The sequence below is a fragment of the Physeter macrocephalus genome, chromosome 16 (genome assembly GCF_002837175.3).
Source record: "Physeter macrocephalus isolate SW-GA chromosome 16, ASM283717v5, whole genome shotgun sequence".
Classification (NCBI taxonomy): domain Eukaryota; kingdom Metazoa; phylum Chordata; class Mammalia; order Artiodactyla; family Physeteridae; genus Physeter; species Physeter macrocephalus.
The window spans coordinates 59,068,135-59,087,818 of record NC_041229.1 but is presented as its reverse complement, the minus strand read 5'-3'; the positions used below and the strand labels follow the sequence as shown (position 1 = coordinate 59,087,818).

The 19,684-nt window shown below is 50.5% G+C and overlaps 1 protein-coding gene across 3 annotated transcripts; it reads left to right on the top strand.

Moving 5' to 3' along the window:
• The first annotated feature begins 4,981 nt into the window (after window positions 1–4,981).
• Window positions 4,982–19,359, top strand: PLEKHB1 (pleckstrin homology domain containing B1). Of its 3 annotated transcripts, XM_028477349.2 has the most exons (8): window positions 5,075–5,089; window positions 6,310–6,385; window positions 7,790–7,942; window positions 8,555–8,657; window positions 9,764–9,803; window positions 12,528–12,632; window positions 16,362–16,458; window positions 17,061–19,359. In XM_028477349.2, exons 2-8 carry the CDS (start codon window positions 6,349–6,351, stop codon window positions 17,195–17,197), a joined length of 672 nt encoding a protein of 223 aa, XP_028333150.1. In that variant the 5' UTR covers window positions 5,075–5,089; window positions 6,310–6,348; the 3' UTR covers window positions 17,198–19,359. The 3 variants fall into 3 exon arrangements, with proteins under 3 accessions (XP_007113346.1, XP_028333149.1, XP_028333150.1); XM_007113284.4 differs by lacking the exon at window positions 12,528–12,632 and having other exon boundaries at window positions 4,982–5,089; XM_028477348.2 differs by lacking the exon at window positions 12,528–12,632 and having other exon boundaries at window positions 4,982–5,089; window positions 17,030–19,359.
• The last annotated feature ends 325 nt before the right edge of the window (window positions 19,360–19,684 follow it).

Sequence of the window (19,684 nt, the reverse complement as noted above, 5' to 3'; positions counted from 1 at the left end):
ACAATAAAGAACAATCCAACTGAAAAATGGAGAAGAAACATTTCTCCAAAGAAAATATACAAATGGCTAATAAGCACATGAAAAGATGCTCAACATCACTGATCACCAGAGAAATGCAAATCAAAACCACAAGACAATACTTTTCACCTGCTAGGATGGCTGTAATCAAAAAGAGAGACAACAACAAGGGTTGATGAGGATGAGAAAAACTGGAATGCTCATGGATTGCTGGTGGGATTGTAAAATGGTGCAGCCACTTTGGAAAATAGTTTGACAGTTCCTCAAAATGTGAAACAGTTACCATATTATTCAGCAATATCATACCCAAGAGGAATAAAAACATATGTCCACCCAAATACTTGTACACAAATATTCATAGCAGTATTGTTGATAATAGCTAAAAGGTAGAAAATGTCTATTAACTAATGAATGGATAAATAAAACATGGTATAGAATGTTATTCATCAATAAAAAGAAATGAAGTACAGTCAACCCTCCATACCAGCAGGTTCTGCACCTGCGAATTCAATCAACTGCAGATCAAAAATATATTTTAAAAAATTCCAGGGCTTCCCTGGTGGCGCAGTGGTTGAGAGTCCGCCTGCCAATGCAGGGGACACGGGTTCGTGCCCCGGTCCGGGAGGATCCCACATGCAGCGGAGCGGCTGGGCCCGTGAGCCATGGCCGCTGAGCCTGCGTGTCTGGAGCCTGTGCTCCGCAACGGGAGAGGCCACAACAGTGAGAGGCCCGCGTACTGGGAAAAAAAAAAAAAAAAAAAAATTCCAGTAAGTGCCAAAAAGCAAAATTTGAATTTGCCTAGGGAAGGCAAATTTACATAGCTGTAAAAACACATTGTATTTGCAACTATTTACAAAGTATTTACATTGTTTTAGGTATTATAAGTAATCTAGAGATATTTTAAAGTAGGATGCGTGGGGCTTCCCTGGTGGCACAGTGGTTAAGAATCCGCCTGCCAATGCAGGGGACACGGGTTCGAGCCCTGGTATGGGAAGATCCCACATGCCACGGGAGCAGCTAAGCCCGTGCGCCACAACTACTGAGCCTGCACTCTAGAGCCCGTGAGCCACAACTAGCGAGCCCCCGTGCTGCAACTAATGAAGCCCACACGTCTAGAGCCCATGCTCCACAACAAGAGAAGCCACCACAATGAGAAGCCCGCTCACCTCAACGAAGAGTAGCCCCCCGCACGGCAGGTAGAGAAAGCCCGCACAGAGCAACAAAGACCTAACGCAGCCAAAAAATAATAATAAAATAAAATAAATTTAATAAAATAAAGTATAGGATGTGGATGTGTGTAGGCTATATGCAAATATTATGCCATTTTATATAAGGGACTTGAGCACCAGAGGATTTTGGTGTGTGTGTTTTGGGGAGTCCTGGAACCAATTCCCTGCAGATACAGAGCATCAGCTGTACTGATACCTGCTACAACATGGATGAAACTAGAAAACATTAAGTGAAAGAAGCAAATCATGAAAGATCACATATATAATGTTCAGAATAGACAAATTCATACAAAGTAGAAGCAAATCATGAAAAGTCACATATGTAATGTTCAGAATAGGCAAATTCATACAAAGTAGTGGTTGGCAGGGGCTGGGGAGAAAGGGGATTGAGAGTGACTGCTAGAGGATATCGAGTTTTGTTTTGTTGTGTTTTTTTGCTGGGCTGCATGGCATGTGAGATCTTATTTCCCCAACCAGGGATCAAACCCGCACCCCCTGCAGTGGAAGCACAGAGTCTTAACCACTGCACTGCCGGGGAAGTCCCAGGATACACAGTTTTGCTGGGCTGCGCCCCACAGGCCTACAAGGCCTGTGCTTGCCCAGCTTCAGGACTGAAGAAAGAGCCCGAAGTCATCAACAGAGACATCGATGGTTTAATGGATGGAGGTGCTTACACGTCCAAAGCAAGGTCCTAGAGTGACACCCCACTATGCGCAGCAGACGGCGGGCAGGATATGGTGGCAGCCTTTGCTCCAGCGGTAAGTGAAGATTACCAGTTATAGGGGAATTGATGTCAGGTGGGCTCATTAGTTACCAGGGAAACCAGTATCACTGCCCCTTTGATAAGAACAATTACCAGCTGGGGCCTGGGGCAAGTATGTAGGAAGGTCAGTGATTTGCGTAGGGTTTAGGTGAAGCAGGCACTGGTCCGGCAGGTGATTCACAGAGAGTAAGAGGACAGCCATCTTGAGTAGCCTGACCATACAAGTTTCTTTTTGGGGTGATGAAAATGATCTGAAACTAGATAGCGGTGATGGTTACACAACTCTGTGAATATATCAGAACAGTGAATTGTATACTTTAAAAGAGTGAATTTCATAGTATGTAAATTATATCTCACTAAAATTATTTTTAAACTTTTACATAAGAGGTTTTGCTCCAGTTGCATTTTGATATAAATTTCAGAATTTTTTGATAGAGATAATATAAATTATTCTCATTATATTATACTCTCTAGAAAATGTAAGTAGTAATTTTGATAAGCAAGCCCACTATTCTCTAAACAATATATTATCCATGAGCTGTTCATCCACCAGAGACATTTGAAATAGCAAAATACTTTTGTCTCTGCTAATGGCTCTATGTACCACAGTTACAACAGAAATGTAAAAGTTAACTTGTTGGCTTGTTGGTCTCAGTACATTGTAGTTAATTAAACAGCCTCTCAAAGCCAGTACTGCTGAAGCTGTTTCCTACTATGCTCTCAGCACTTCTCACGTGTCAATCCACACTCTTCCCACCCATCTGCACAGCTGTGAAGATTAAAAACAATCTCAGTAGTAATCATCATAGATTCAGGGGTCTACGAAGCCCCAGGAAATATATGCAAAATGTGATGTGTGTGCATTTTTTCCTGGGCAGCGTCTACAACATTTATCAGCTTCTCAAAGAGGGTCATTGACCAACATTTTAGAGATTTATGTCAGGTCATGCTGCGTTTAGATTCTGTAGTGGCATCTGTGGTTTTAGTTTGCCAAGCATCCTTTCCCCTTTCCCTTTTTTCTCGTCAGAGTGCCCCCCTCTTTGGTTGGGGAGTGGGGAGACCTTTCCCTGAATTCCACACTGATGCTGGAAAATCTTCTCTTTCATCTGTTACTAAATCCAGAGAATGTCATCTGGGAGCTGTCTGCACTGTTCCCCCGCCCCATCCCTCTTTGAAGGAGCCACCAAGGGGAGCAGGGAGAGCAGGGAAGAGGCGCAGCACCCAGCTTCCCTGAGGCCAGTTCCACCCTACCCTCCCTCCTTTCCGTCCTTCTTCAGTAGCGGTGGCAACTGTAGTCTGGAGAAGGTAGGGGTGGGACATTCCAGACAGACACAAGGATGGAAAACAGCGTGGTTTAGGAGAACTGATTCCTGGGGCTGCACGGAGGGGTTGAGCTCAGAGGCAGATAGGATCAGCCCTGGCGGATCCCCCAGCAAGGCACGCACTGCATGAAGTTCCGAGGCACCGGGTTCGCTTGAGGTCAGGATTACAGAAAACCAGGAGCAAGACAGGGAAGCTTAAAGAGCCAAGCTGTGCATCCAGGACTGGGGTGATGGCACGGTCAAGCCCGGCTGGAGGAGGATTGAGCCCCGCCCCCGACCAGGGAGGAGGGCTGGCTTTGCCCCCCACAGGGAATCTGAGCGATGCTAGCCCAAGACCACCTCCGAATCACAGATGACTTGTTATCCAGTGAACTGAAGGTCAAATAGGGGGTCAGTCGGTGGGCCTGGAACTGAAGGGAAAGGACGACTTTCTCTAGGATCTATGTGCCCCCTCTCTTTGCCACCCCCTTCCGGTTTCCACTTGGTAGCACCTTCCTGATCCCCTTATCTCCAAGGCGCTTAGGGAAATGTCCCCCTGCAGGAGCCTTCTGGGACATGCTGCTCTGGCCGCCCTGGAACCATGAGCCCTGCAGCTCCGGTAAGAAAGAGATCTCTGAGACAGGAGAAAGGGCCCAGGGCAGGGTGGGTTCCGTTCTCAAGGGATCTTTCAGGCCCTGACAAGCTCTATCCTCTGAATGACATCCTGGGTCTGCTCCTAGGTGGGGGTTTGTGGGGCTGAGCTATTCAAGGAAATGATCCTGGAGGAACAGACTGTGGTGGTAGATAGAGAAACAGTCTTCTTTCTCTAGTTGGGCCCCTTTCAATCCATTTTTGACTGTCCTAGAAATACCTTTCCAACCCATAAATTGAACCACCTAACTCCTCACCTTGAAACCCGCAAGCCCAAGCTCCAGTCACTATGTCATAATGCCCAAGCTCCTGAGCCTGTCATCCAAGACCTTCATGTTATATCCTTGCAACCCCTGCAGCTTCATCACCTGCTGATCCCCATGCCCTCCCCACCCCCACCCCTGCACTCTACTTTCCAAACACGCTGAATACTGGACACTCATACTCATCCTTCAAGACCTTTCAGCCTCGTCTGGGAAGCCTTCCTGAACCTCTTGGTCAGAGTCTTCTTTCCCATTGTCAAATCATACCCTGTGCTTTAATTGTGTGTTTATGTTGTCTCCTCCACCAGACGGAAAGCTGGGAAAAGAAGAGGAAGGGCCTTGTCGGATGCTTTTTTGTGCCCTCCACTAACCCCGGTGCCAGGCACAAACTGAGTATCAAGAAAACATGGCAAAGCTAGGAGCCTGGTTTCTCCTTGTAATTTACATTTTTCTAGAAAATTAGAGCTCAAGATTCTTGGGAAAAAAGTATTTCATGATAAATGAATGAACAAAATAATGACTTAATAGCAAAATAAAATCGCAGGTGCGGCCTCTCACCTGTGCTCCGGTTGGGCACGGGGCTACCACCCACGAGAGGCTGTATATTCATTACCCATATCTAGGCCTGCAGACTACAAGTCCCAGAAGGCCTCCTGTCGCACATCTCTACACGCCCCGCCCCCTCCCTGGTGGCGGGGCGGGACCGGAGGGCGGGGCCCCGAGGCAGCTAAACCCCGGGCGCAGCCTGGGGAGTGAACAGCCCCGGGCGCTCTGGGGCGCACAAAGCGCAGGCGCAGCGGGTTGGGAGGCCGCAGCACCAAGTAGCGGCCGTTTTGGCAGCAGCGTCGCAACAGGTGTAGACAGGTGGGTGCATCAAGGGGGGGTTGGAGAGGGAGTTTGCACATGGCCGTCTTATCTGACCTGTCTCTGAGCTTGAAGATGGGAGGGAGCAGCAAGAGAAGCAGGGACAAGCCCGGGCCTTCCAACCCAGGTGTGCCAGCCAGCCCTTGCTGCGCAGCAACAGGTGTGAGCTAGTGGGGGGAGGGGCGAAGGCACCAGCTCAAAAGTAAGCCGCGCTCAAGAACAGAGGGCACCTGGATTCTAATCTAAGCTCCATCACACACATGGACAAGTCACATGCTATAGCTCAGTTTGTCCATCTGTAAAATAGGAGTAAAGATCCTACCCATCTAGTAAAGTACCCAATAGAGTTGAAGTGGGGCCCAAACTTTGCTGTACACTGAATCACCTGGGTATCTTTGAAGACTATCAGTGCTTATCTCCTGCCTCCAGATATTCTGATTTAATTATTACTGGGTATGACCTGTGTATCGGGAGTTTTAAAAGCTCCTACTAGAATAATGGTTAGAAGCCAGGACTGCTGGGTGTGAATCCTGGCTCCACTGCTTAATAACCAAGCAAATCTGCGCAAGTGACTGGATCTCTCCAGGCCCCAGTTTCCTGGGAATAACAAGGATTATTGTGGGGCTTCAACGAGATAATAGATGAAAGCACTTGAGAAGTATACCTGGCACATAGTGCTCGATCAATCATAGTTGCTGTTGAACTATTATTTTATGCACTTTGTAAATGGCTCCGGTGGGGTTCAAATGTGAGGGAGGCTTCTCTTATCATGAAAGTCCCTCATTCATTGCCATGATTCTAATATTCTCTGCTGCCAGCGTTTCAAAATTCCAGGGTTTCTAACATTTATTTAAGAGTTCCTCACTTCAGCCTCTACCTGCCTGATGGACATGCTTTTACAGATCTGGAAGTGGAGGCCAGGGAGAAGGGACTTGGTCAAGGTTATGGGGCTGAGATTGGAATCCAGGCTTCTGACCCCCAGCCCCACCCCAGCGCAGCGGGTGGCTGCCCTGCTGACCCCACAAGCACAGTGCTCCCATTATGTGCCTGGAGCAGAGAATGGGGAGGAGACAGACAGGCTTGCCCTTGTTTGTTTACTCACACTCCGTTAAACGTTTCCTCGGTGGCTCCCCCAGGGACGACAGGGGTGGGGGCTTTTCTCTGAGGAGCTGCTGTGGAGCAGCTGATGAGGCCCGCGCGTCCTGTGGCTCCTCTGACAGGTTCCGCCTGACTCTGCCCTGGAAAGTCCTTTTGAGGAAATGGCCCTGGTGAGGGGCGGCTGGCTGTGGAGACAGAGTGAGTGACCCTGGGCCAAGCCCTCATCTGTCCTGCACCTTGTCCAGGGGCAGGGATGAGGAAAGTGGCCTGTTGGACCTGCACAGTGAACCCTTCTCCCAAGATATCATGCCCTTTTTATCCTCCCCTCCTTTGTCCATAATCTTCTCTCTGCCCGGAATGTCCTTCACATTCCTGACTGCTTGGTAAACTACTTATTCTTCAAGATCCAGCTCAGATGTCCCCTTCTGTGAGGAGCCTTCTCTGCCTTTTCTCTCCTCACCACCCCAGCCCCTGCTGTAGCACCAAGCTGGGTTAGTGGCCCCCTTCTTCATTCCCAGTGCCTCATACATACCCCTGTTATAGCCCTGATAAATATATAACCATCTTTACCTGTGGGCCTCACCACTCCCCCACCTCATACTGGCTCCAGACTGTGAGCGCCTCAAGTGCAGGGACTGGGTTTAATTCTCTGTGTGTCCATAGCACCCATACCCAGGGCTGGCCACAGAACAAGGCGCAGAACAAAATGAAAAATGCCTCTGTGCTTTGGAATTTGTAAAGCTCTAAGAAGATCTCTTATGTCTTTACCCTTTTCTGTTAAGATTTCTAGTCACAAAATGTCTAAAGCTAGGGCTCAGGCTTCCAGACCCACCTCTGACCAGAGTCACGATCTGAATCAGAGCTGTCCCGGGCTAGGAGCTCCCCACACTCTATGACCTGTACTCACTTCATTCAGTTCAGCAAACACTGAGTCCAGGTCCTGCTGGGTGCCGGGACAGGTGAGGTGAGCTATGGCCAATTTGGTGGAAGAGGCAGACTGCTTCCCATTTGGTGGAAGAGGCAGACACTACACAAATGACTGTCACCTGGGGCTTGGCCTTTTTTTCAAGTATGCTCACAATTATAAGCAATAATTGTACACCCCTCAGCAGAATGGATGCAATGGAAACTAAGGGTTTCCTTAAGGCAAGCACTTGATGACTAGTTGTTTTCTGTTAATTCTTGCATAAATCATATTCTGCATTCATACAAAAACAACTTAACGCTTTTTCTCTGACAAACTGTACATATAGAAACAAATGTTCAATTGGACATGAATTTAAATTTGTGGAGGTGCTCCATGTCTTGTGGCACTTAAAAAAAAAAAAAGATTTCCAGCTTCCCCCAAGGAAAGAATCTGATCATTCATTTACCATTCAGCACATTTATGCAGCCCTGACTATGTGTTAGGCCCAGTGGGGGGCAATGGGTGAGCAAGACAGAGAGAGGCCCTGCCATCATTTCAGGGAGTAGATGGGCAAGGACGGGGTGGTTATAACACTGAGGGCCGGGGGTAAGGGGACTCTGGGAACCCACCCAGGGCTCCTGCCCCCCAGCAGGCTCTGTGATCAGCCTGCCTGGCGGGTCTGGAATATCGCACAGGCTCCATCCTCCGCCGCTGGAAGCGGAATTGGTTCGCCCTGTGGCTGGATGGAACCCTGGGCTACTACCACGATGAGACTGCGCAGGATGAGGAGGACCGCGTGCTCATCCACTTCAACGTCCGAGACATAAAGATAGGCCAAGAGTGCCACGGTGAGCAGAGCCCCTTTCTCTCTGGCACTGTGACTATGGCCACGGCCCCCCCACTGTGTCTGTCTGAGAACACCTGCTGTTCTCAGGTGGAAGGCTCTTTGCAGCTTTCAGAGGCCTTCCATAGACATTGCTTCTGGGCCTCTATCACCTCCAATTCATGTGGGTGTGAATTAAGAAATCAGTTCCTTATTGAGTTCCTACTCTGTGCTGGACCTGGGCCCTATGCTGGGTTCACAGAGGTGAGTCAGACACAGTTCCTGCCCTCTCCAGTGCTAGGAATGGAAAAAGATGAAATGAAATAAGGAGGCTCAGAGAAATTAAGTGACTGGCCCAAAGTCACACAGCAAATCTCCTTGATCAAGGCTCAGGCCATAATTATACAGGGAAACTGGGAGATAGATATACGTAACTAGAGAAGCAGGCAATGTGGAAAGGTGGAAGGGTCTAAAGAGTTGAGCAGAATCCCAAGGAAAGTGTGTGGGATCAGACGAGGTTGGTAGTGGCCAGTAAAAAGGACTCAGAGAAGTCAGTTCCTATTCTTGTTTCTGGTTTACTGGGGAAACCTGGGGCCTGTGCCCTGTGGAAACCCCATACATGTGTGTCTGCCTTTAGATGTGCAGCCCCCAGAGGGCAGGAGCCGAGATGGCCTGCTGACCGTGAACCTACGAGAGGGCGGCCGCCTGCACCTGTGTGCAGAGACCCGGGATGATGCCATGTGAGTGGTTCCCAGGAGAGGATGGGGTGGGATCTTGGGGAATATGACCAGACGCCTCCTCCTCATTGGGCCTCTAGTTCCCTAAAGGTAGGAAAAGGAGACAAAAGACCAGTGAGCATGGTAGTCTCAATGGAGGCTGGGCAGAGTGGATTTGAATGGCTCATTGGTGATTGGTATGGTATCCAGTAAACTGATATGGTTAGGGATGAATTCAAGACTGTTGGGGGAGGAGTGTGCATACCTGCCTCAGGTGTGTGGTCCCTGGTCACTCAGAGTTGGGTATCTAGCAGCCTCTGAGGTGAGCCCTCGCTTGGGGGTGATACAAAGGAACAGACAGCCCCATGGCATCCTCAGAGGCCCTCCTTCTCACTCCCTTCCTAGAAGATGGCCTGGGGCAGGGGGTACTCTGATCTGAGGGATAGACCCTAACCTGCCTAACAGAAGCAGCTCGCGGGCCCCCCATGTGAGATGCAGATCCACACTGAGAGACTGGGCGTGTCTTCCTCACTCACATTCTTGCCCTTCCCACTCTCTGGCAGAGGGTCAGTTGGCCTTTGCGCTATAGGAGAGTGAAAGAGATGGGATGTGTGGGAGTAGGGGAGGCTGAGCTCGGGGTAGACAAAGCACAGAGCCGCCTTGTCCACCCCAGCCAGGTGCCATGGCAACCAACAAAGGCTCAATTGTCCGGTGTCTACTGGGTGTTGCCAGGGCTCTGGGGTCAGAGCATTGGGGAACTGAGTTTGTAGGTTTGGGATGTGGAGGTGGGCTGCAGCCAGAGAACCAGCCTAGGCATGTCAGAATCTGAACTCCTAAGGGACCACCCAAGCCCAGCTGTCTTTTGTCTAGATGGGGAAACTGGAATTTCTAGAGGGAAAGAGACTATAGACTAAGAATGAATTAGGAGGCTGCAGCTCAACTGAGGGCTTGTCTGTGTGACTGGAGCAGCAGAGGGGGTCACCTTTGTCTACCCAAGGGAGTCAAGAGGATCTCCCCCTTCACAAGGGACTAGGGCTAGAGGCTGGGTTGGGGAGGAAAGTCTAAAATGTGGGGCCCAATCTCCTTTCTCCTGAACTCCCTCCTCATGGTCTGGTGGGTTTGCATTGCAGGGCATGGAAGACGGCACTGCTGGAGGCGAACTCCACCCCGGTGAGCCCCCTTCCCTCCCTGTCTCCTCCACACCCCTACCTGCCATGGAATCATGGGTGACTCAGATTCGGTCTCTGCCAGCCAGCAGTTCTCAATTTCCATATATGTGAGTGACTGAGTCCCGAGTGGAAAAGGACAGAAGACATCCAACTGGTGCTTGGAGGAGGGAGAGAGAGGCCTCCAAGAAGGCTTGTTGAAGGGGGTGGCATGTGAGCAGGGGGAAAGGAACTATCTTTTATCCAGCAACTATTATGTGTCAGGTGTGATATAGTTACAATACCAGCTACTCCCCTCAGCCGTCCTTTGAGGTTGGGATTATTGTTCTCTCTCTGCAGATGATAAGGTTGAGTTTTATTCATCCACACAACAAATATTTACTGAGTTCCTACTATGTGCCAGGCACTGTGCCAAGGACCAGGTATCAGAGGGTAGCTAAGGAGATGTGGGCCCTGCCTTCCTGGACTCAGCCTAATGGGGAGCTAGACGTGAAGTCACAAATTACAGAGTTAGTGATTCCATTGCAGTGGTGGTAACTTCTCTGACAGAGACAGGCAGGGTGCATTCAATGTGCATCCACCTTGATGGCCTGATCCAGGTGGGAGTCCAGACAAGGCTTAAGATGAGACCTGAAGGATAACAGAAATGAACTGGGTGAAAGGGCTGGGGTGGGGTGAAGGGAAGAGCTTTCCAGGCAGAGGGAACTGCAGGTGCAAAGGCCCTGAGAGGGGTTATGATGCTGGCAAGTTGAAGAACAGAAGGAAGGCTGGGGTGGCTGGATCTCAGGGAGAGAGAGAGCCATGGGGGAAGGAGGGTTAGCAGAGCAAGGCATTAAAAGCTCTGTTAAGGATAGTGGTTTCTGCTAAGAACACTGGGAAGTCATTGAAAGTTTTTAAGCAGAGGAACGGCATGAGCAGATCAGACCAGACTTGGAGTTTTAAAAAGATAGTCTGGCTGGTAGGTAGGGAATGGATTGTAGAGGGTAAGAGTGGATGCCCGGAGACCTGTTAGAAGGCTGGGACAGTGTGCAGGTGACCGCCTGGGGGTCTGGACTAAGGCCTTGCTGGCAGAGACAAGCTGATGAGGATAAGACACATTTAAGAGGTAGAATCAACAGAACTTAGTGATTGATGGAGGTATGGTTTTGAGGAGCTGCCCAAAGACGTGGTTTTGAGGAGCTCGGGTGGCCAAGCTTGGCCTCAACGCCCATCTGCCTGTGACCCCAGATTCTGTGCTTGCTCCTTCTACCTGTGGCACGGTGGAGATCCTTCTCATCTAGAAAAAAAAAGTCTGCTGGGAAGTAGCAGGGAAGACTGGGATGCATTTAGAAACTCCCTCAGGCATTCACCTGCTGAGGGCCAGGCATTGTGCTTGACCACCTGGCATTGGTTTTATCATTTAAACTTCAATAAGAAGGGGTAGGGGTTGATATTTTTAGTCCCATTTTATAGCTGGGGAGCTGAGGTTCAGAGGGGAATTGACTCGTTCAAAGTCTCATAGTCTTAAGTCACTGAAAGAGCCTGCACTGGAACCTAGGTCAGTGAGACTTTGAGGGAAGGGCATTAACTGCAGTAGGAGCTACATGAGCAGAGATGGGGAAGTGGTATGTGCAAGTGTGTATATGCTCACATGTGTGTCTCAAGGCCAGGAGTCTGGCCTGGCTGTAGGGTAAGGCATGGAGGGAAAGAAATAGGAGACATGACCTCTGAGGAGCCATGTCACAAACGGCCTTGAAGTCCAGGTGAAGGAACTGAACTTTATCCTGAGGGTTGTGGGGAGCAATAAAGGGCATTAAGCAGGGGGGCTGTGGTCAGGCTTTGGGGAGCAGACTCAGGCTTCTGGGTGGAGGCTGTGTAAGAGGAGGCTGGGGCAGTGGTCAGCAGGGTGGAGGGACCTGGCTCTGAGCTCCAAATCCCACTTATGCAGGGCAGATCAGTCCCACCCAAGAGGGGCAGGAGGAAGGAGGTGAGAGCTGACCGTTCTGCACTCTGTGACTCTATGAAGCTGCCTTGTATCTTCTCTGCCTATCCACCTTCCTGCTGCTCTGCTTCCTAAATCTCTCTACTCTGACCCTCCACTCCACCTCCCCCTGCTCTACACACACATACGCACACAAGCACACATGTGCACACACACGCGCACATTCCTCTGGTCCCTAGGCTTGCTCGAACTGGGTGTGTTTGTACCTCTGTGTCTTTGTACTAGTGTCTGACCATCTCTGAGTGTTCATGCCTGTGTCTGTCTGTCCTGTGCCTAATAGGAGTGACCTGTGCTGTGTCCCTCCACATCCTGCAGGTTTATACCCCACTCTGGGTGGAGGCTCCAGGAGGAGCCCCTGACCCTGGCTGTTCCAGCGAACACAGGGCCGGGGGCACAGTCAGGGGCAAGGCTGTGGGGCCAGTGATGGGTGCAGGTGGGTGGGCAGGCAGATCAGAGCTGTACTGTCCTCCGGAGACTGGGAGCCTCAGCAGCCTGAAACAGGCGAAGGTGGGCTAATTCTGGAGAGACACTACTGATCAGTCTTATCTGTGTAACTTTGGCAAAATCACCACCCCTTCTGAGCTTCCCACCATTACCATGGGCTGAGGAAGAAGAGGATACCCCCTTCCCTTGGCCAGCTGGCAGAGGGCTCTGCTAGGGCCTGTGAAGAGCTCCGAGTCTCTCCAGATGTAGAGGGCCTCTGACACCCCCCTCCCTCCCCTTCTTGGGTTTCTGTGGCTTGAGCAGGCCCCAGCTGGAGCCACCGTCCCTCCCAGGAGCCGTCGGGTTTGCCCCAAGGTCAGGTGTGTGACCCGCTCGTGGAGCCCCTGTAAGTTTGAGAGGCGGATCTGGGTAAGTGCTGGCTCAGCCCTCCCGGCCTCCATTCTGGCACCAGGATGTGCCTCCAACAGTGGGCCCAGTCACATCCCTTCCCTGCTCACAAACATTCCATGGCTCCCGATTGTTCGTAGGACACCAACCACAGCCCTGCTTTTAAGGCCCTCGGAATCTGGCCTGGGCCAGACTTGCCCACCTCATCCCCCTCACTCCAACTGCTCTGCTCAACCCCCTGCTCCCAGCTATGCCCGACCTTTTCTGTCTCTCCAGCCATTGCATGTGCTGCTGTATCTGCTGCAAAGACCCTTAATTTCCTTACTCACCTGACAAAATGATGCTTATCCTCTAAGATGCACCTCAAAGGCTGCCACCTCCTGAGGGAGGACTTCCCAGACCTCCCCAGGCATTGCCACTCCCTCCCACAACCCACTGCATTAGTGCTTAGTCCTGTCTTCATTCTGCCTGATTTCTAGTTCCTTTATTTTTGTCTCTATTCTCCCAGGAGACTTGGAACTTCCTTCAGGGCAAGGATCAGGTTAGGTCAACTCTGCCCCTGTGGAACCTGGCACAGTGCTGGGTATACAGCCGGTGCACAATGAGTGCTCAGTGATGCAGACAGTCTATTTTGACCCTCCTATTCCTGGTGCATGAGGGTGGGGTACAAGTAGGCCTCAAGCAGTAGTCACTGAATGGGCAAATGAGTGAATGAATAAAGAGAGGAAGGAGTAAAAAAAACCTCTGTTATGGCCTCACTACTGCGTATTATAATTTAGTCCGTGTCTGTCTCCCTGCCACACACCCCCCTCCCCAGTGTTTCTGGAAAGCAGGATTTGGGGATGAATTCCCTCTCTGTCTCCAGCACTCAGCCTGACCTGGGGTGGGCACAGTAGGGGGCTTGGGTTAGAGTACCTGTGGTCAACTGTGAACTCCTTTTCTAGCACAGTGGTGCTCAACGTGGCTGTGCATTAGAATCGCTTACGGACTTAAGAACAATTCAGATGTTCAGATCCTACTTCTGGATGCTCTAATTTTGTAGTTCTGGGTGGGGCCTTGGAAATCTATGGTTTAAAAAATTTCTCCTGACGATTCTGATGTACAGAACCACTGAGCCCAGAAGTGCTAGGACCACCTAGATGCATAGACATGGTTCTGCTGGATTCTCACTGTGCCTTGGGAGTGGGCAGTGTAGGTAGGAAAGACTGTCCTCATTTACAGATGGGAAAACTAAAGCTCTGAGAGGTTACCTAACATGACTGGGGTCACTTAATTCATCAGTGGCAGGGCTGGGATTCCCAGCCCAGCATTCTGAGGCATCCCCCATACCCAAACTAGGATAAAAGTTTGTTTAAAGTGGGGATGCCTAAAAATTGAATTCAAAAAGCTATAAACTTGAGCTTTTCTAAGGGGAGGGGTCCATTTGCATGTGACCTCCTGATTGACTGACCCTGTCCCCACCTACAAAAGGGGCTGGGCCTGGAGAGGGAGAGGATTGGGATCAAACCCTTAGATTCTGTGAGGTCTCTGGGGAATCCCCTGCCCCGTTGCCAGGTGACCCACATGAGCTTACCTCTGGGCCTCTTAGGCCTGGAGGGTAGAAACAGGTGCCCCACAGAGACATGAGATGGTGTTTTCCACTTTCTCCAGGGCCTGATAGGCCCACTGGCTCACAGTGCAGGGCAGATGTAGGCTCTGGACCTCAACTTCCCTACCAGTAAAACTGGGGCTCTGAGTGCTTAGATCTCTCTAGCCCCTTCTAGGCTTAGAGCTCAGATCTTGGTCACCCCTACCAGAAAGCCCTACTGGATCACCCTTGGGGAAGGATCACAGTAAGGGAAGTCACTTGAGACTGAGCATTGTTTGTCTGAGCCTCCTGCATTGCTCTGGGTCTGGTCATTGTACCTAACTTGAAACTGGACTTACAGTTGGGTGACCTTAGTTCCAGTCTGACCCTGTATTTGACTCACTTGAGATAAATTCAATACATTAGGCACCTACCATGTTCCAGTCAGGCCTGATTAGACCCAGTCCCTGCCCTTGTTGGGGGCAGGGGGTGTTTTCTTCAAGTCTGACGGAGGAGACACCTCACAGGGATACAACAATTACACCATAGAGTGGTTGGTGCTGTGATGATGGAAGTCTAAGGGCCGTGGGTGCCCAGATGGGACCCTAACAGAACCTGAGGTTCAGGGAGAGTGATATGTGAGTTGAGTCTAAAAGACAGGTTAGGTAGTTGAATGAAAAAAGGTGAGAAAGGAATCTCTTTCAAAGGGAAATGGCAGGGATACTTGAAATCACAAGTGTGCTTGGAGGACTCCCCTTTACAGCCAGATTTCTTAAAAGAGATGTCATGACATGCTGATTCCATCCCTCCTCTCTCAACCATTCTTCAGTCCTCCATAGTCTGGCTTCTTTCTCCAACCACTCCTCTGAAAAGTCTTTTCAAGGTCGCCCACAATTTCCAATAAACCAATGGCTTATTCTCTTGGCACTGGACAAGAGGATGGACAGAAGAGCATATTCAGAAGATAAAATCATGAGATCTGATGGCTAATATGATGTGGAAGATGTGTGTGAAGACAGCGGTGCCAACCTGATGTCTTGGTTTGAGTGCATGGTGGTGGCATTTAGAGGAAAGCATTCACAGAAGAGCAGGTTTGGGGGGGATCGAAGGATGATGAAATTACTTTGAGATGGTTTAAGTTTGGACACCTGGACTTTTAAGGGACCACCTGGACCATTTAGGTGTTAAGCTCAATTAGAGATATAAGGTGCAAGGGGGCTAAGAAGTCTGTTCCAAGTCTGTTCCCCATGGATAAAATGAGGGTCTTGGATTAAGAGCTTCCATTTAATTCAGCATATATTTATTAGTCCTTGCTATTCCCTAGGCCCTGCTGGCAACACAAATGAATCAAACCCCTTGCCAATAGGCAGCTCACATTCAGGGTGCAGGCAGGAAAGGCCAGGAGGAAGGCTAGGAACAAGAGGCACAAGCATAGTCCACAGAGAACTCAGGAAGAAAGGATTCTTTCTGAGTCCAGAAGGGCTTCCTGGAGTGGGTGACTTTTGAATTAGGCTTTGAGGGGTTGGTAAAAAATCTAATGGGGGAGGGAAGAGGGTGGACAGTCTATTCCTCCCTCCCAGAGAGAACATTGACCATTCTTCTCTGAGCCTCCATCCCCAGCTGTGTGGTAGAGTGAATAATGCCAGCTGTAAGGATGAGAGGAAATAACACATGTCAGCATCTCCCTTAGGACCTGGAACATGGTGGATGCTTAATAATACTTTAGTTACTTCCCATCTCTACCTTTCCTTTCCCTTCCTTTCTCCACAACCCCCTTTTATTTCCTGGCCAAGGCCCAGGCCCCCCTCTCCATAACCAGGACAGTAGAGAAGTCTATTGGGTTTCTCCAAGTGTCATCACTGGAGAGCTGCTAGCAAATATTAGACTATCTATCAAAGGAAGTAGGGAGCCATGGAGAATTTTTGATCAGGGGAGTGCTAGGTAGGAAGCCAGGGCAGGAAAATGGCATTGCTGGGAGCTGGATGGAGGGGCTGAAGTATTAGAGGACAAGGGCCTTGTGGGGAGGTAGGGTCTTTCTTCAGGAGCTTGCTGGTATCTGGGGACCCATTTGTAAACTTGGTGTGGTGGTTCTGTGGGCCCAGAAGGGCCTGAACCAGGTGTGGGGGGTAGGGGACAAAAGCCGGGCCCAGCTCTCCGGCAGCTGACCAGGCAGGGCTCCCCAGGTGCGCGTCTACAGCCCCTATCAGGACTACTATGAGGTGGTGCCCCCCAACGCTCACGAGGCCACATATGTCCGCAGCTACTATGGACCGACCTATGGTAAGTCTCCGGCCCACCCCTCCCCCTGCCTCAATTCCCGCCCCTGGTCTATCAGTAGGGGCCAGGCCCCACCCTTTTAGTGACCATGGATTTTCCCAGGTGGGACCCTCCGCAAGGCCCCCTCCCCATCCCATGACTCAGAACGGTTCTTGAACCAGAGCCCCTCCCCACTCCAGGGCTGACCTCTTATCTAGGCCGGCCCCTATTCGCTGGCTGCCCAGCAATACCCATTCTTGAGCTGGTAGCGACCCCTGGTGGCTAATGCGGGAAAGACTACCTCCTCTCACTCCAGGGTCTGGCGGTTGGGAAGACCCATCCATCATCAGGTGCAGTCTGGAGTTTCTTAGAGACCCCGGGGTTTCCTCGCCAGTCCATCCTAGCCCCACGGTCCCAGAACGTCCGTAGCAGATCCAGGGCATAGAAGCCGTGGGAACAGAGCGCGCGTCCTTCCCGCATCAAGCCCTCAGTTTCTCCGACTGAGGAGCAGGAGAGTGGGCTCAGAGCCTTATCTTGGTTTGGGCTGGAGTCTAGCAGAAGGAGGCGGATGATCTCTTTGCTCCCTCCTCTTAAGTCCCTGGCCCTCACGGGCTCTCTCTCCGCAGGCCCCGGCGTGACGCACGTAGTGGTCCGGGAGGATCCTTGCTACAGCGCGGGCGCCCCTCTGGCCATGAGCATGCTTGCGGGAGCCGCCACAGGTGCAGCACTCGGCTCGCTCATGTGGTCGCCCTGCTGGTTCTGAGCCCTGGACCCTGCGCGTAGACCAGAAAGACCCCTTTCCTGCTTGGTCCCACCCTCCACCATCCAAGCCCTGTCCCACTTGGCCCCTTAGCTTCCATTAGCCCCTTCTGGGCTCAGATCGTTCCTCCCACTCCCCACCTTCACCCCGCACATCAGAAGAAGCTATCATCCCAGACACAAACATAGCTCAAAATTCTTTTATCTACTGCTAGACACCCCAGAAATCCGTTATAGACACATATGGGTATGTTTCCCCCAAACACGCCAGGACGCAGAAAATGCAACTCCTGGGTCTTCAAGTTGCCCAGGCACTGGACACACAGGAATCAGGTTCTTTCCTCTGGCAGCTCCAGGCTTGGTGGGGCAGACTGGAGTAAACGAACACTTTACAAGGTGGAGTTATCAGTCTTTTGACAATATGACGGCAAAGAGTGAGGAAGGTAGGCTAGGAGTAAAGAAAGAAAGTTGTTGGCAAGAGTGCACAGCCGTGAACATAATGGCACATCCAAAGAATTGAATGGGAGTTCATTTGGGCTGGGGTGTGGGCAGGGGTCAGATCATGATGGCCCTCCAGGCTAAGGAGGTTGCTGGCTAAGGGGGGAGGTGTGAGCTTTTTGGAGGGAAGTTTCATGATTGTACCATAATGAGGATATTGCCTGTTTTAATACCCAAACCCCAAAACACTCCCTGAGTTTAGCCCCATCCTTCCCAGCTACCAGATTTCTGGGTCCTTTGTTCCTTCAGTGTTCAGAAAGCACCTGTTTTCCATGTCAAGGGGCCTGGGGCAGCAATTGAGCTGAACCTGTGGTCCTCTTCCTCGGGGGCAGGTGAGCTCTCTTTGTGACTCGCCGTAGGTTGGTGCCTCCATCAAGAAATGCATTTGTATTCCCCAAAAGCTTGGCCCTCTATCCATAGCTGTGGCTATCACCATCTCAGGCTTTGTCTCTTCCTTCACTCTGGGGGAGATGGCAGTGTTCACCTCTGGGAACTGGTCCACCTTTGTCTCAGTCCTGAAGGCCCCACATGTGCCTCCCTGCAGGTGGCCCAGCAGTCTCCCCATTTGGTCCTCTTCTAGTCTCCTCCCCCATCCTGTCCCAATCACTAGTAGAAATGCTAACATCCCTGCCCAGTAGCCAGAGTAGCCTGCTAAAGTTCCCTTGTAGATAGATAGGGGCTCCAGTTGCCCTGCTGCAGAGACTAATAAAGGTGTGGTTGTCTCTAGCCCTGACTCTGGCTTTGTTTGTTCCCCCAGGGGGGCCCTGTTTCCCTGGAACACTTCTATGACTCAGCACCTACTAGTGCCTTCTCTGGTATAGTGAGAAGAGTGTGGATTCTGATGTCAGGTAGAATTGGTGGCAGCATGTTAGCTGAGCAATTTAGGGCAAGTCACTTAACATTTCTGTATCTTGCTTTCCCCACCCATAAGCTGGCAGGTTGAAGTTGGCTGTCCCTGAGGGCTTGAGAGGAGAGGCTGCATCAGAATCTCTGTCATCTGAGCTGATGGATGATCCAGGTCATGCCCTGCCTGCTTTCTGAGAGCCCTGTGGTGTTGGGTAGGGTCTTTTCCAGTAGGTTCCCATCCTTCTAGAGCTGAGTCAATGAGTTGGACTCATAGAGACAAAGGTGGCTAGGGAAGGAAACAACCATCTTACATCAGGCCTTTTGAGGCTGCGAGTAACAGGAACCCCCATGCTCAAACTGATTTAATCCCAAGAAGGGAAAATATTGGGCCACATACCTGAGAAGTCCAGAAACTGCTTGGTCCAGGGACTCAAATATTATCACTTAGACTTTGCTTTGTTTCCATCTTTACAGCCACTGGGCTGGCTCATTCAGAGGGTGCAGTGATATTCAGCAGCTCTAGACTAATGCCCTTCTTGGTTCAAGTCTAGCCAAGAGAGCTCTTCCTCCAAAAGTATGAATAAAAGTCCTGGCATGAACTTTTATTCAAACTGTTGCACATTAGCCTGAATTGGGTCTTGTGGCCATCTCTGAATCTACTGTGATCTGGAAAAGATGGTCTTTAGACCATAACAGAGCTTAGAGCAGGGGTGGGATAGTGTCCCAAAAGAAATTTAGGGCACTGTTCCCAGAAGTAGGATGACTGAGAGCTGGGTAGCAAAAATATCAGGTATCCACCTCAGCCACATTCCCAGACACCCAACTTAGAGGGATACATAAACAAAAAGCAATGATTCAGTGAAGTTCGATAGGAACATGGTGCAGTGGGAGCTCTGAGGAAGAGGTATCCAGCTGTGCCAAGGGGGCTGAGGAAAGCTTTGGGACAGGAAGTAAAAATTTAGGGTGAGCCTTGAAGGATGAGTAGGAGTTTGTCAAACAGAGAAAGGAGAAAGAACAGATGGAAGAAATGGCATGAACAAAGGCCTAAAAACATTTTGGTCTTGAGAGCACTGTGAAGTTCAGGAAACAGTCTGATGTCACAGCAAGTTGCATGGTGAGGAGTGGTAGTGGATGGACCAGGTTATAG

Bases quoted from the DNA above. Each gene is read 5' to 3' on its own strand.
- PLEKHB1 (XM_028477349.2), top strand. From the start codon at position 6,349: ATGGCCCTGGTGAGGGGCGGCTGGCTGTGGAGACAGA. The intron at 6,386-7,789 runs GTGAGTGACCCT...AATATCGCACAG, and splicing joins CGGCTGGCTGTGGAGACAGA to GCTCCATCCTCCGCCGCTGG. The intron at 16,459-17,060 runs GTAAGTCTCCGG...CTCTCTCCGCAG, and splicing joins CTACTATGGACCGACCTATG to GCCCCGGCGTGACGCACGTA.